At 38.3% G+C, this 14025-nt stretch overlaps 1 protein-coding gene and 1 pseudogene across 1 annotated transcript; both read right to left on the bottom strand.

Annotated features, from left to right (window-relative positions):
• Positions 1–5979: 5979 nt before the first annotated feature.
• Positions 5980–9345, bottom strand: LOC143864258 (uncharacterized). The gene is made up of 2 exons (XM_077375166.1): positions 6601–9345; positions 5980–6437 (listed from the first exon to the last, which is right to left on the bottom strand). Exons 1-2 carry the CDS (start codon positions 9308–9310, stop codon positions 5989–5991), a joined length of 3159 nt encoding a protein of 1052 aa, XP_077231281.1. The 5' UTR covers positions 9311–9345; the 3' UTR covers positions 5980–5988.
• A 1032-nt stretch (positions 9346–10377) lies between these two features.
• On the bottom strand, positions 10378–12303 carry LOC143870032 (putative LRR receptor-like serine/threonine-protein kinase At3g47570 pseudogene; annotated as a pseudogene).
• Between the last annotated feature and the right edge of the window lie 1722 nt (positions 12304–14025).

Genomic DNA, 14025 nt, shown 5'->3' with positions numbered 1-14025 from the left:
AACACTCCATCTGATAGGCCACAACGTACATAGGCTATGTCCCAAAAATGATTTCCAACATTCCCATCCCAACCTTCCTCTATAGAACTGAGGGCTAGGATCATCCTACGGAAATGATTTTTTTTTGGTAGACAATCTATTTACACTGTGGCCCATCAAATGAAGTGTTTGGATCATCCTATGGTGGGCTGTCATCATATAAAAGCTCTTATACTGATTGGAAAAAATATTTATCTAGGGTGAGATAAATTCGAACCTTCACACCCCTTGTAATTATATTTGAAAGATCCATGGCAAAAGAATGGAAAGTGAAAGACCCAAGAAGGAACAACTAATGCTAACAGTTCCAAACCCATATAAATCATTCTTTCATGAAGGCCATCGAAACCCAAGTTTTATAACCAAATGTATATTCTCCCCCAATGCAGTGGGTCAAAATTGTAGTAGAGGTAGGGGGAGGAAAACATAAAAGGGGCCACGTATCAAAACTCCTCTCAAAATCAAGGATTTGGAACTACTGTACTGGGCTGTTTATCACAGCAGATAGATTGTGTAGAGCGTTATAGGTTGATCCAAACTGTCCAACATCAATCAGTTGTGCTCGTAAAATCATTTCCATAGGTTAATCCTAGCCCTACAATCGATAGAGGTTTCCATAATTGTTGTTCCTCTTCAGGTGCCCGGAATTCATCAATATTTTGAAAGTGTCCTGCATGAGTAATACGAAGTAGTTCTTTCGTTATTGTCATATGTCCCTACCTCTTATTGGTAGTTTTTTGCCGTAATTATCATAGACAGTTACCCTACATCGGTACTTTTTGTATGTAGATTACGAATTTACCCTCAAATAATTTCCATAGATGTTATCATTATTAAAGGGGTTAATGGTAAAAGAGTCATGACGTGTAAATCCCACGCAACTACATGGCCTGCCAAAATGGCAAAAATGCCCTAAAGGAAGTGCCAAATTTCATAAAGCTTTATGCTTTATAATTGGGATATAGTTGGGATTTAGGCTAAAGTGAGGAAGAATTTAACCCATAAATCCCACCCAACGTACATGGCCACAAAGGATATTTATTGCCAAAATGGCAAAAATGCCCTACAGGAATTGTGAAATTTCATAAAGCTTTATGCTTTATAGTTGGGATATAGTTGGGATTTAGGCTAAAGTGAGGAAGAATTTAACCCATTATTCACGCTTTATATATAGTATAAGGATTTTGAATCCAAAACTGATTAGTTTTTTACTCAAAATCAATTCTCAAAACTGAACAAGCTGCAATCAAATCACCATTCAAAAAAAGGAAAAAGAAAAGAAAAAATCAATTCTTAAAATCCAAAACGAATGGACGGCTATGATTATCCCATTGGCCTTCGTAGACCGTATCGGTTTTGGCTGGGTGATTATCCCATTGCTACCAAATCCAAGCCATATCATACAATCATGCCAGCTGTATTGGACTTCTAGCGATTAATCCTGGTCATTAATAATTTTTCATTTTCTACCAAACATTTAAAGCCCATCAAATGGACGGCTATGATTATCCCATTGGTTCACGGCATCTCCCTCTACGTTTTCATGATTTAGGTTGGCATGTCTCACGTTAGGCCTTTTACTTTAAGTGGGGCGCGTCCACGTTTTCATGATTTAGGATATCAAAGAAATTTTACTTTAAGTGGGCCCCACGACGTTTACTTGACTTAGGCCTTTTGCTTTAAGTGGGGCGGGGGCCCGACGACGTTTACTTGACTAGTGTGGGAGCGTCATGTGCATTCACGACAGAAACCGAGAACACACACTAATTAGTCGAGAAGGGGTGTCATTATCAAAACGGAAGTTTCTGAACCTTCAATATAAGCTTGACCATTATTAGTTTACGATGTCATTGGACCTAATGGATCCAAAGGTTCCCAGAGTTAAAGAGCAAGAATTGGGCACAACAGTTGGATCTGAACCGTGTCTATCGGATTCCTATCCTAAGGTCCGATAGCTCTGAATGAAGGGCTCTAATGTATGAAAATGTACCTCAGCTAATGTTAGGTTCCTTTACCTCTCACAAGATAAAACAGTAGATTAGGAGCGTAACATCTCGTCACGTGGAAGGTAATGGAAGAGGGGGATTATTCTTGGGGTAGGCAAAGTGGTATAATAAAACAAAAAATAACTAAAAAGGTGCATGAGACTATGGAAACCATTTGGATTGTTGGAATCAAGAATCAGAATTGGCATCCTATTCTGATTCTCCTTGAAAATGGAATGAAAAATGTAAACCAAAAGTTTTAATTAAAAAAATTCTAATTAAAATTTTTATCAGGTTCAGAGTTGAATCAAAATACTACCTCTAGGTGTAGGAAACATGTTTTAGCATTTTCCCCTCTCTAATTAAGCCAAGCTATCATTTCTGCTGCTGCTTGATTTTGTTTCTATTTTTGAACCAAAAATCAGAATCAGGGAGAATCAGAATATGACGCTGATTATAGCGCTTGATTCCAGCAATCCAAATGCACCCTTAGGGGGATGTTTGGATCTAGGGAAAGAATGATGAAATATAATATTTTTCATGAAAAAACATTCTATGGAAAAAATCCGGGATCTAGTAATCTTGCAGTTTCCTTGAAAAACAATTAATTCATTTGACTTTGGGAAAAAAAATCAAGAAAAATGAGTTTACCAAACATGTGAAAACTCATTTTCCTTGGAAAAATATCCTAAAAAAATTCCCTACATAGAGGCAGATCATTGTCAAGATCAATATTGGGGACACCCATGATCTTGGTCCCATCCTGAATGGTCATCTCGTTTATAAGAAATAAGGCAAAAAAACGAAAAGAAAAGGGTAGTTTTTTTAAGTAGGTAAGCTGGGATTGAACCTCCAACCTCAAGGTTGAAGAACAAAGCCTTAACCAGCTGAGCAGCTGAGCGCAAGGCCCAATCTCAAGAAAAGTTTAGCTTTGTTTGTTGGAACCCTAAAATGAGGCTTGATTGATCAACATGCTAGGATCATTCCATCGAGGAGGGGTCAACAACATTGGGTTAGACTTATAGTCGGCATTCGGATCGGTTCACACCCAGGTTGCAACCATGGCTCATAATATTGCATTTTTCTACCTGATTTGTTCAACATCAAATTATATACTAGCACTTTACAAGATAGTATAGGATTTTGTTAGGAAGTGAAAGGATGCGTAGGTACAACCCTCTTTCACCAAACTTAGGAAATTGATTTTAATTAACCCCTTAAAAGGTAGGAGGGGCTTTAAATACGGTTGACTGGTGTGGACCTCATGAGGGGCCATTGAGCTAGGTTTCGCAAGGGTGTCCTTAAGTATAGCATTCCCCTATGTAGCATAGATTGGAACAACATAAAAAAAATAAAGGGTTACGCTTATTAAAAAAGTGAGTAGGGATGCCATTTCCCTTGAAAAAAACCAAGGGGATGTTTGGCAGCCATGAAAATTTCTTCCAGGGAATACTTGTGGGTCCAATTTGACAGAAGGTAGGGGAGATAGATTTAAGAGGAAAACCCACGCACCCATTGTTATTGCGTGTGAGTGTAATATATGCTTCTATGAGTTGAGTTTATTCAAGTGTTTTGATTCAACATTGATTGTAATTACAACATTGTTTGATTACAGCATTGTTTGATTCAAGTGTAATGTGAGTGTAATTACATCATTGTTTGATTCAAGTGTAATGTGAGTGTAATTTCTGCTTCTATGAGTTGAGTTGCCTTGCCAAACAAGAATTTTCCTTTAAAAATTGCGTCAACGTGAAAAAACCCGAACCGACCCGACCCGACCTGAGATTTATCATGGGTAGGGCCGGGTTTGGGAATCGTGGGTTTTCCGAAAAAAAACCAGACCCGACCCGCCCGACCCGAGTTGCAGCCCTAATTAGAGGCGCTAGAGGAACTTCCTCCAGACCTGTCCGGACTCTGGAGCCAAGTTTTGTTCATTTATATCTATTCACGAGGGGTATGTTCATTTAGTGGTTGGATGTGTGTTTTTGGGTGTTAGTTATATAGCTATGTGTTGTAGGGTAGTGGGAGTTAGTTATTTATGAGGTGTCTTGTTAGTGGGTAAGTGTGCTTGTGATGTGGCAATCTCTCTTGCTTGTATTTATGTAATAGCAATCTAATGAAATGAAAAAAAAGAGAAATTTCTAGCAAAGAGACTTATGTTTCTCGGAGAGTTATTGTTCCTCTCGATTTGAACCACTAGGAGGTCCGGTTGCCTCGAATCAACCTTTCCCAACCTCTTTTTCTATTTTCCGTTTGTTTGCTTGTGTTACGGCTGATTAGAAGCGTAACATCTTGCCACATGGAAAGGAATGGAAGATTATTCTTGGGGTAGGCAAAGTGGTATAATAAAACAAAAAATAACTAAAGAGGTGCATGAGACAATGTAAACCATTTGGATTGTTGGAATCAAGAATCAGAATTGGCATCCTATTCTGATTCTCCTTGAAAATGGAATGAAAAATGTAAACCAAAAGTTTAAATTAAAAAAATTCTAATTAAAAATTTTATCAGGTTCAGAGTTGAATCAAAATACTACTCTAGGTGTAGGAAACATGTTCTAGAATTTTCCCCTCTCTAATTAAGCCAAGCTATCATTTCTGCTGCTTGATTTTGTTTCTATTTTTGAACCAAAAATCAGAATCAGGGAGAATCAGAATATGACGCTGATTATAGCGCTTGATTCCAGCAATCCAAATGCACCCTTAGGGGGATGTTTGGATCTAGGGAAAAAATGATGAAATATAATATTCTTCATGAAAAAACATTCTATGGAAAAAATCCGGGATCTAGTAATCTTGCAGTTTCCTTGAAAAACAATTAATTCATTTGACTTTGGGAAAAAAAATCAAGAAAAATGAGTTTACCAAACATGTGAAAACTCATTTTCCTTGGAAAAATATCCTAAAAAAATTCCCTACATAGAGGCAGATCATTGTCAAGATCAATATTCGCAAGGGTGTCCTTAAGTATAGCATTCCCCTATGTAGCATAGATTGGAACAACATAAAAAAAAATAAAGGGTTTGGCAGCCATGAAAAATGCCATTTCCCTTGTGGGTCCAATTTGGCAGAAGGTAGGGGAGAGAGATTTAAGAGGGTAGGAGTGGAGAGAGCATGAGAAATCTTAGAAAAACAATGGCACTTTTAAGACCTTATCTTCAACTTGCTTTTCTGATAATACAATCTAATGGTTGACATCCACACCCCCTTGTTTCAATAATGGCACCCCAATCTTTGCATATATGGGACCCACGCCTACGTTTACCTTACTTATGAAGATTCCCGCTAGCATGTGACCCAACCTCCTTTTTGTCTCTCCACCATTCCTTCCCTAACAACACCATAAACCCCTCTTTTGGACTCTTTCACCTCCTGTTAGTTAAATAAAATTTCATTAACAAATAGGAGCACTGTTTTTTTCTTTGTATTGTTCTGTCTTGGTTTCTTATGAGACTTTCACTAGATGTCAACATTATGACCACCGTGACTCTTTTTATTCTATAGGTTATGCCTCAAAAATTATTTCCATAAGTCGATCCTAACCCTTCGACCTGTAGAGGAGGGACTATTTGATCCTAATCCTCTACAGATCGGAGGGTTAGGATCAACCTATATATGGAAAGGATTTTTGGGGCACAACCTATTTAGGCTGTGGCCCATCCAATGGACGGTTTGGATCATCCTATGGTGCAAGCCATACCTTACTTTTAATAAAGTGAGGAGTGCGATCATCAAATACAGTAGTGCTGATAACATTTCCCAAAATCAATCATAACTTAAGCGTACTTTTTTGAAATGAGGCCCTCGGTACGAAGAATAAAGACTGATATTGTTAAAATTTTATTTTACAGAATAAACCTAAATTAACATTGAATTAAACGATCAACGAAGATAAATCCACTGCAGTACTACAATGAGGAAAGACCCACTATGCCAAGTGATGGACTTTAACTGCAATCAATACCTTAGTTGTTGCTAAGATAAGATGAACCCTCACGTAGAGTTGGCATCCTATTTTTCCTGTCTCGATGGATGCCAATTCCATGATATAAGTTTTTGATCTCATGCAATTCTCTGACAACATCACCCATTTGCATTCGATCTCTTGGTGATTCTGCACAACAAGAGACACCGATTCTGAACATTGAGACCACACAGTCATGCATTCTATTTTTCATAATGGTATGATTTTCATTGTTATTATTGTTGACAACTTGGACTTCTTCGGAGATCAATTGTGGGTCTGTAATTTCGATCACTCGATCTGGAAGCGCCATCTTAGCGAATTGGTCGAGAGTTAGGCCATCGGTAAACAAGTTATTGGTGGGAGCTTTTCCTGTAAACATCTCCAGCAACAAGATTCCAAAACTATACACGTCTCCATGTGTAGATCTCTTTCCACCCATACCATATTCTTTCCATTGAAACATGAATACAAAAATCAAACCGTTAATCTTGTTAGAAAGAAACTATGAGATGTTGCCAAATAAAACTTCATCCTATAATCAAGCTAATGAAAATTTTAAAATCTTATAAGATAATAATAAAGAATAAAAAATATTGATAAAGTCATTTACCTGGAGCAACATATCCAATAGATCCCTTTATTGTCAGCGAGCTACTTTGATTGTTAGAGTGATTAGCAGTGTCTTCAAAAATAAACCTTGCTAACCCAAAATCCCCCACATGGGCATTCATGTCATCATCAAGAAGAACATTGCTTGGCTTTAAATCACCATGAACAAGTGTTGTTTGTCCATGGTGATGAAGATAATCCAATGCAGAGGCCACATCAATGGCTACATTTAGCCTTTGAATAAGGGTCAAGTTCATCAATGGATGTTGCCCATCTCCACTTTGATGCAACCACTTCTCTAAACTCCCATTAGGCATGTACTCAAAAACGAAAGCTTTAAAATCATTGCCTTGGTAATCAATACTTGAGCAAGAAGTTAAGATCCTAATGAGATTCCGATGCCGAATGTTTCTCAAGGCTTCACATTCGGCGTTGAAGCTCGTAGTAGCCCCGTGTTGTTGAAGGTTGAGTACCTTCACTGCAACAACCGTTTCGTTCTGGTCTAAAAATCCTTTATAAACATAACCATAACTTCCAGCACCAATCAAATTTTCCAAAGAGAACCCATTAGTTGCTCTAAGTAACTCCGCATAAGAAAGCTTTAAGCATGGATCCACCGAAGGCGACATTACTAAAGGGTTCTTCCGTGACTTTCTTTTCCAATAGGAGGTAATATAGAAAAAGGATAATGTAATAAGAAATAAAACCACACTTGCTATTGAAATTATTACTAGTAGAGAATGAGATTTTCCACGTTTGTTATAAATGTGGAGAGGGCACGCTGGCAACTGTAGTTCTAGGATACCCCCACAAAGCTTGTTGTTTCCGTGAACTGAAATCGCACTTGCATTTTGAAAAATCCCTTCCTTTGGTACTTCACCCTCAAGATCATTAAAAGATAGATTTAGATACTCGAGGCCACGAAACTTTTCCAGGTATTCTGGAATCTTTCCAGACAAGTTATTGTGTGAAAGATCTAGCTCTCGAATACCTCTTAAATTGGCCAATGATGAAGGAATGGATCCTTGAAAGAGATTATGCTTCATATAAAGGTATTCCAAGCTAACACAATTGCCTAACGTGTCTGGAATTTCACCTGATAAATTGTTGTATGAAATGTATAATCCTCCAAGTTGTTTTAAGTTTCCTACTTCTGAAGCAAGGGGCCCGGTTAAAGAATTATATGATAATCCAAGGTACTTTGATAGAGAGGAAAGCTTAAGAATTTGGTTGGGTATGGTACCAGTCAGGCTGTTATGACCAAGATATATGGATTCCAAATTTCCACAATTTTCAAGAGTTGATGGAATGTGTCCTTGTAATTTATTTTCAGATAGATCGAGTGTTAACAAATGAGTTATGTTACCAAGGGAAGATGGAATTTGCCCGAACAATCCATTTGTGTCCAAGGTCAATAATTGCAGCTTGTTAAGCTTTCCAAGTCCAACAGGAATAGTACCTGTGAGAAAATTTGTCTCCATGCCTAGTGTCTTTAAACCTACGAGATTTTCAATACCTGAAGGGATGCTCCCAAATATCTGGTTTCTTCCTAAAGTCAGTCGTGTCAATTGAGTTGAGAGATTAGCTATAGAGTCGGGCAGTGCACCACTTAAGTAATTGGTGTCCAGTTGTAATTTTTGTAGACTAGAGCAATTGGTTAAAGAAGTGAGAAAAATCATGTCGTTAGATTTGCCTCTGCTTCCTAGCTGATTATCTCCGAAGGTAAGAAAATTGAGATCTTGTAGGCTTCCCAAATTCATAGGTAGAAGTCCACTAAAGCTATTATAACCAAAATCAAGGTTTAAAAGGCGTGATGCATTAGAAAAAGAGACTGGAATGGGTCCTGTGAATAGATTCACATCCATGAGAAGCCCTTGTAAATTAGGGAGAGAGAGGCCCAGGTCGGGTGGAAGGCTTCCATGCAACTGATTTTCTGCCAGTGAGAGAGAAGAAATAGACGAGAGATTGTAAATTGGTTGAGGTATCATACCTGACAAATTATTTACACTGAGTTGAAGGAAATCTAAGCTGGTTAGTCGTCCGAGCTCATACGGGATGCTTCCTTCCAAACTATTATATCCTAGATTTAAAATGATGAGAGATGAAAGGTTCCCAAGCGAAGATGGGATGTTTCCCGTGAGATTATTCTTCAAAAGGTCTAAGTAAGCGAGCTGAGAGAACGAGTGGAACTTGTAGGGAACCCCCCCAACAAAATTATTGTAACTTAAATTCATGGACGTGAGTTTTGGGCAATGGGCAGTCAGATTGGCTGGTATTTCCCCTTCATATGAATTGAGGCTCAGATTGAGATGACGCAAACGGAATAGACGACTCATGTCTGGGGGGAGTTGGCCGTAGAATCCATTGTTTCCAAAGTGGATTTCACGGAGGAAGGTGAGATTTGCTATGTGAGGGGACATGGGTCCGACCAAGCCTTGATCGCCAAGGTTCAAGGCAATGACCCTTTGAGGATGGCGACGACCGCATGTGACTCCCAGCCATTGGCAGAAATGGAGAGAATTGTTCCATGAGGTCAAAAGCCCAATAGGGTCATGGGTTATTTCATGTTTGAAGGCAAGCAAAGCTAGTCGATCGGTTTCGTTTCCTAGAGTGCTAGATTCTACTGATAAGAAGAGGAACGAGACAAGGGTGACATGAAAGAGAAATGATGAAGGCAATAACCTACAACTCAGTTTACTTGGAAGCTCCATGGAAAGGGAAGAGAAACTCTAAAACCCTAAGAAAACAAGCCTAGGTTGAAGATGCAGAATCACCTTTAAACCCTTCTAGTTATAGGAGTTTCCAAGTCTTCTTTTTATTATTTTTATTTTTTTGTTCCTGATTTTTTCCGTCTCCCTACTTCTGAGCGTCTGAGACTGTTTCCTTCTTTGATTTCTTTTTTCACATATACAACAAACTGATGGAAATTTCTTATGTGTTTAGTTAAATAAAATTTCATTAACAAATAGGAGTACTGTTTTTTTTCTTTGTATTGTTCTGTCTTGGTTTCTTATGAGACTTTCACCAGATGGCAACATTATGACCACCGTGACTCTTTTTTTTCTATAGGTTATGCCTCAAAAATTATTTCCATAAGTCGATCCTAACCCTTCGATCTGTAGAGGAGGGACTGTTTGATCCTAATCCTCTACAGATCGGAGGGTTAGGATCAACCTATATATGGAAAGGATTTTTGGGGCACAACCTATTTAGGCTGTGGCCTATCCAATGGACGGTTTGGATCATCCTATATATGGTGCGGGCTATACCGTACTTTTAATAAAGTGAGGAGTGCGATCATCAAAATACAGTAGTGCTAATTTCCCAAAATCAATCATAACTTAAGCGTACTTTTTTGAAATGAGGCCCACGGTACGAGGAATAAAGACTGATATTATTAAAATTTTATTTTACAGAATAAACCTAAATTAACATTGAACTAAACAATCAACGAAGCTAAATCCACTAAGTACTACAATGAGGAAAGACCCACTATGCCAAGTGATGGACTTTATAGCATTCTCAAAAGGGAAATGATATTTCAACCCCCTTCAGCAGCATTGTTTGTTTGTCTATTTCCTCAATATCACTTTATTTTCAAGAACAAACAAAGAACAGAGCTGGAATTTTCAAGAGAATACAAACAAATGAAGGCGAAAATCAACATAAATGCATGACATAAACATCCTCACATAAGAGTTGCATATCTCATGATGAGGATATGAGAAAATGTTTCCAACGATTCTTGTCATTGAACCATTCAACTTCAAACAATTCCTTAGTTATTGCAAAGATAAGATGAACCCTCACGTAAAGTTGGCATCCTATTTTTCCTGTCTCGATGGATGCCAATTCCATGATATAAGTTTTTTATCTCATGCAATTCTTTGACAACATTACCCATCTGCATTCGATCTCTTGGTGATTCTGCACAACAAGAGACACCGATTCTGAACATTGAGACCACACAGTCATGCATTCTATTTTTCATAATGGTATGATTTTCATTGTTATTATTGTTGACAACTTGGACTTCTTCTGAGATCAATTGTGGGTCTGTAATCTCGATCACTCGATCTGGAAGCGCCATCTTAGTGAACTGGTCGAGAGTTAGGCCATCTGTATGCAAGTTATTGGTAGGAGCTTTTCCTGTAAACATCTCCAGCAACAAGATTCCATAACTATACACGTCTCCATGCGTAGATCTCTTTCCACCCATACCATACTCTTTCCATTTAAACATGAATACAAAATATCAAAGCATTGATCTTGTTAGAAAGAAACTATAAGATGTTGCCAAATAAAACTTCGTCCTGTAATCAAGCTAATGAAAATTTTAGAAATCTAATAAGTTAATAATAAAGAATAAAAAATATTGTTAAAGTCATTTACCTGGAGCAGTATATCCAATAGATCCCTTTATTGTCAGCGAGCTACTTTGATTGTTAGAGTGATTAGTAGTGTCTTCAAAAATAAACCTTGCTAACCCAAAATCCCCCAGATGGACATTCATGTCATCATCAAGAAGAACATTGCTCGGCTTTAAATCACCATGAACAAGTGGTGTTTGTCCATGGTGATGAAGATAATCCAATGCAGAGGCCACATCAATGGCTACATTTAGCCTTTGAAAAAGGGTCAAGTTCATCAATGGATGTTGCCCATCTCCACTTTGATGCAACCACTTCTCTAAACTCCCATTAGGCATGTACTCAAAAACCAAAGCTTTAAACTCATTGCCTTGGTAATCAATACTTGAGCAAGAAGTTATGATTTTAATGAGATTCCGATGCCGAATGTTTCTTAAAGCTTCACATTCAGCTTTGAAGCTCTTAGTAGCCCCGTGTTGTTGAAGGCTGAGTACCTTCACTGCAACAACCGTTTCATTGTGGTCTAAAAGTCCTTTATAAACAGAACCATAACTTCCAGCACCAATCAAGTTTTCCAAAGAGAACCCATTAGTTGCTCTAAGGAGCTCCGCATAAGAAAGCTTTAAACATCGATCCTCCAATGGCGACACAACAAGAGGATTCTTTCTCGGCTTACTTTTCCAATATAAGGTAGCAAAGAAAAAAGATAGTATAGTAAGGAATAAAACCACACTGACTGTTAAAATTATTACTCTCAGAGAATGAGTTTTCCTTTGTTTCTGATAAACTTGGGCAGGGCATGCTGGCAACTGTAGTTCTAGGATACCCCCACAAAGCTTGTTGTTTCCATAAACTGAAATGGCACTTGCATTTCTAAAAATCCCTTCCTTTGGTACTTCACCCTCAAGATCGTTAAAAGACGGATTTAGATACTCTAGGAAGTGAAACTTTTTCAAGTATTCTGGAATCTTTCCGGACAAGTTATTGTATGAAAGATCTAGCTCTCGGATACCTTTTAAATTGGCCAATGATGACGGAATGGTTCCTTGAAAGAGGTTTTGATCGCCAAGTTTCAAGGCAATGACCCTTTGAGGATGGCGACGACCGCATGTGACTCCCAGCCATTGGCAGAAATGGAGAGAATTGTTCCATGAGGTCAAGGCGCCATTAGGATCATGGGTTATTTCATGTTTGAAGGTGAGCAAAGCTAGTCGATCGGTTTCGTTTCCTAGAGTGAGAGATTCTACTGATAGGAAGAGGAGAAAGAGGAGGGTGACATGAAAGAAAAATGAGGGACGCAATAACCTACAACTCATGTTAGTTGGAAGCTCCATCGAAAATGAAGAGAAACTTTAAAACCCTAAATAAACAAGCCTGGGTTGAAGATGCATAATCACCTTCAAACCCTTCTATTTATATGAGTGAGAGAGAGGGAGATTCTGACTGGTCGATAGAGAGATAAGACGAATAGATAGACATATATATATGACTAGATGGGCAATAATATTGGAGAGAGTGTGTTGGGCATTATATGTATAATGTACGATGGCCCATTACTCTAAATCAGGTTGCCCTGTGTGTTAGTCCAAAGATACTAAACGGAGTTTTTATAGGCTCTGCCCTGTGGGCGTATGAATTCTAGTTTTTATAGGCTCTGCCCTGTGAGCATGAGTTTTGCCCATTACTGTCTAATCTTTCCAACCTATTCTATTTGGATTTTAAGAATTGATTTTTGAGTCCAAAACTGATTAGTTTTTTTACACAAAATCAATTCTCAAAACTGAACAAGCTGAAATCACCATTCAAAAAAAAGGATAAAGAAAAAATAATCAATTCTCAAAATCATCCCATTGCTACCAAATCATACAATCATGCCAGCTGTATTGGACTTCTACCGATTAATCTTGGTCATTCATAATTTTTCATTTTCTACCAAACATTTAAAGCCCATCAAATGGACGGCTATGATTATCCCATTGGTTCAAAAATTTTACTTTAAGTGAGGCCCCACGAGGTTTACTTGACTTAGGTTGCCATGTCTTACGTAACTCACCGTTAGGCCTTCTACTTTAAGTGGGGCCCAACGACGTTTACTTGACTAGTCAGGGAGCGTCATGTGACTTCACTGACAGAAACAGACCACACACTAATTAGTCGAGAGGGGTGTCATTATCAAAACGAGATATAACCTTGACCATTATTATTATGGTTCAATGAACCTAATGGATCCAGACTCCAAAGGGTCCCAGAGTTAAAGGGCAAGAATGGGTCCGCACAACAGTTGGATCTGAACCGCGTCCTTTGGATTCCTATCCTAAGGTCTGATAGCTCCGAATGAAGGGCACTAATGTATGAAAATGTCCTTCATATTTTTTGTGTAATTATATCTATTCAAGAGGGATATGTTGGAACTTTAAAAATCATTCTCAAAACAACAACCCACATTTCATTTTCCCACTTTTCATTGGGATGACTGGGTTCTCTATAAAAAAGAACAACACTAAGCCCGGCTTTAGATTGCAGAACTTTTTTGGAAAAGTTTGGAAGGGAAAAATATTTCTAAAGATTAGTAATCTTCCCTCCACTGACCCTAAGCCCTAAAACGTAAGATTGAACTAGGACCCTCAGTTCGATTCGAAATGGATCGTGACCCAGAAAGTATAATCAGAAAAGCAATTCGAAGAGGACCCGACAACAAGATATTCAAGCTGTCGTAACCATCCATGGGATGCAGGTAGTAATCGTGATTGTTCATCTTATTGGTTGCTTTATATCTTTGCAATAAAATTAACCATTTGATTTCCGGACTTATCACTTGGTTTTACTTAACTTTGAAGAAACCATTACTTTAAGCATCTTTTTCTTGTACAAACGATGTCCGGAGATGGCACTAAATAGCAGAAGATTGAAGAGATGAACTGCTCTCCGGATTTCTCCTTGGGAACCGGCTTCCATTCTCACATTCCGACGTGGATGACGGAGCGAGATAGAACACAACTTATCACGCGCAAGCAGGGGCCCGAGGAGCCCAAATTTTATAGAGGTTGGGAGGAAAG

Source organism: Tasmannia lanceolata, unplaced genomic scaffold (genome assembly GCF_043159265.1).
Source record: "Tasmannia lanceolata isolate RefF3 unplaced genomic scaffold, GAP_Taslan_0.1 ptg000003l, whole genome shotgun sequence".
Lineage (NCBI taxonomy): Eukaryota > Viridiplantae > Streptophyta > Magnoliopsida > Canellales > Winteraceae > Tasmannia > Tasmannia lanceolata.
This window is presented reverse-complemented; position numbering and strand designations above follow the sequence as displayed.

What these genes read in the sequence shown, in the direction of transcription:
- LOC143864258 (XM_077375166.1), bottom strand. Translation starts at nt 9,310, where the DNA reads ATGGAGCTTCCAAGTAAACTGAGTTGTAGGTTATTGCCTTCATCATTT. An exon ending in TATTGGATATGTTGCTCCAG is followed by an intron (nt 6,438 to 6,600) that starts GTAAATGACTTT and finishes TTCAATGGAAAG; the next exon opens with AATATGGTATGGGTGGAAAG.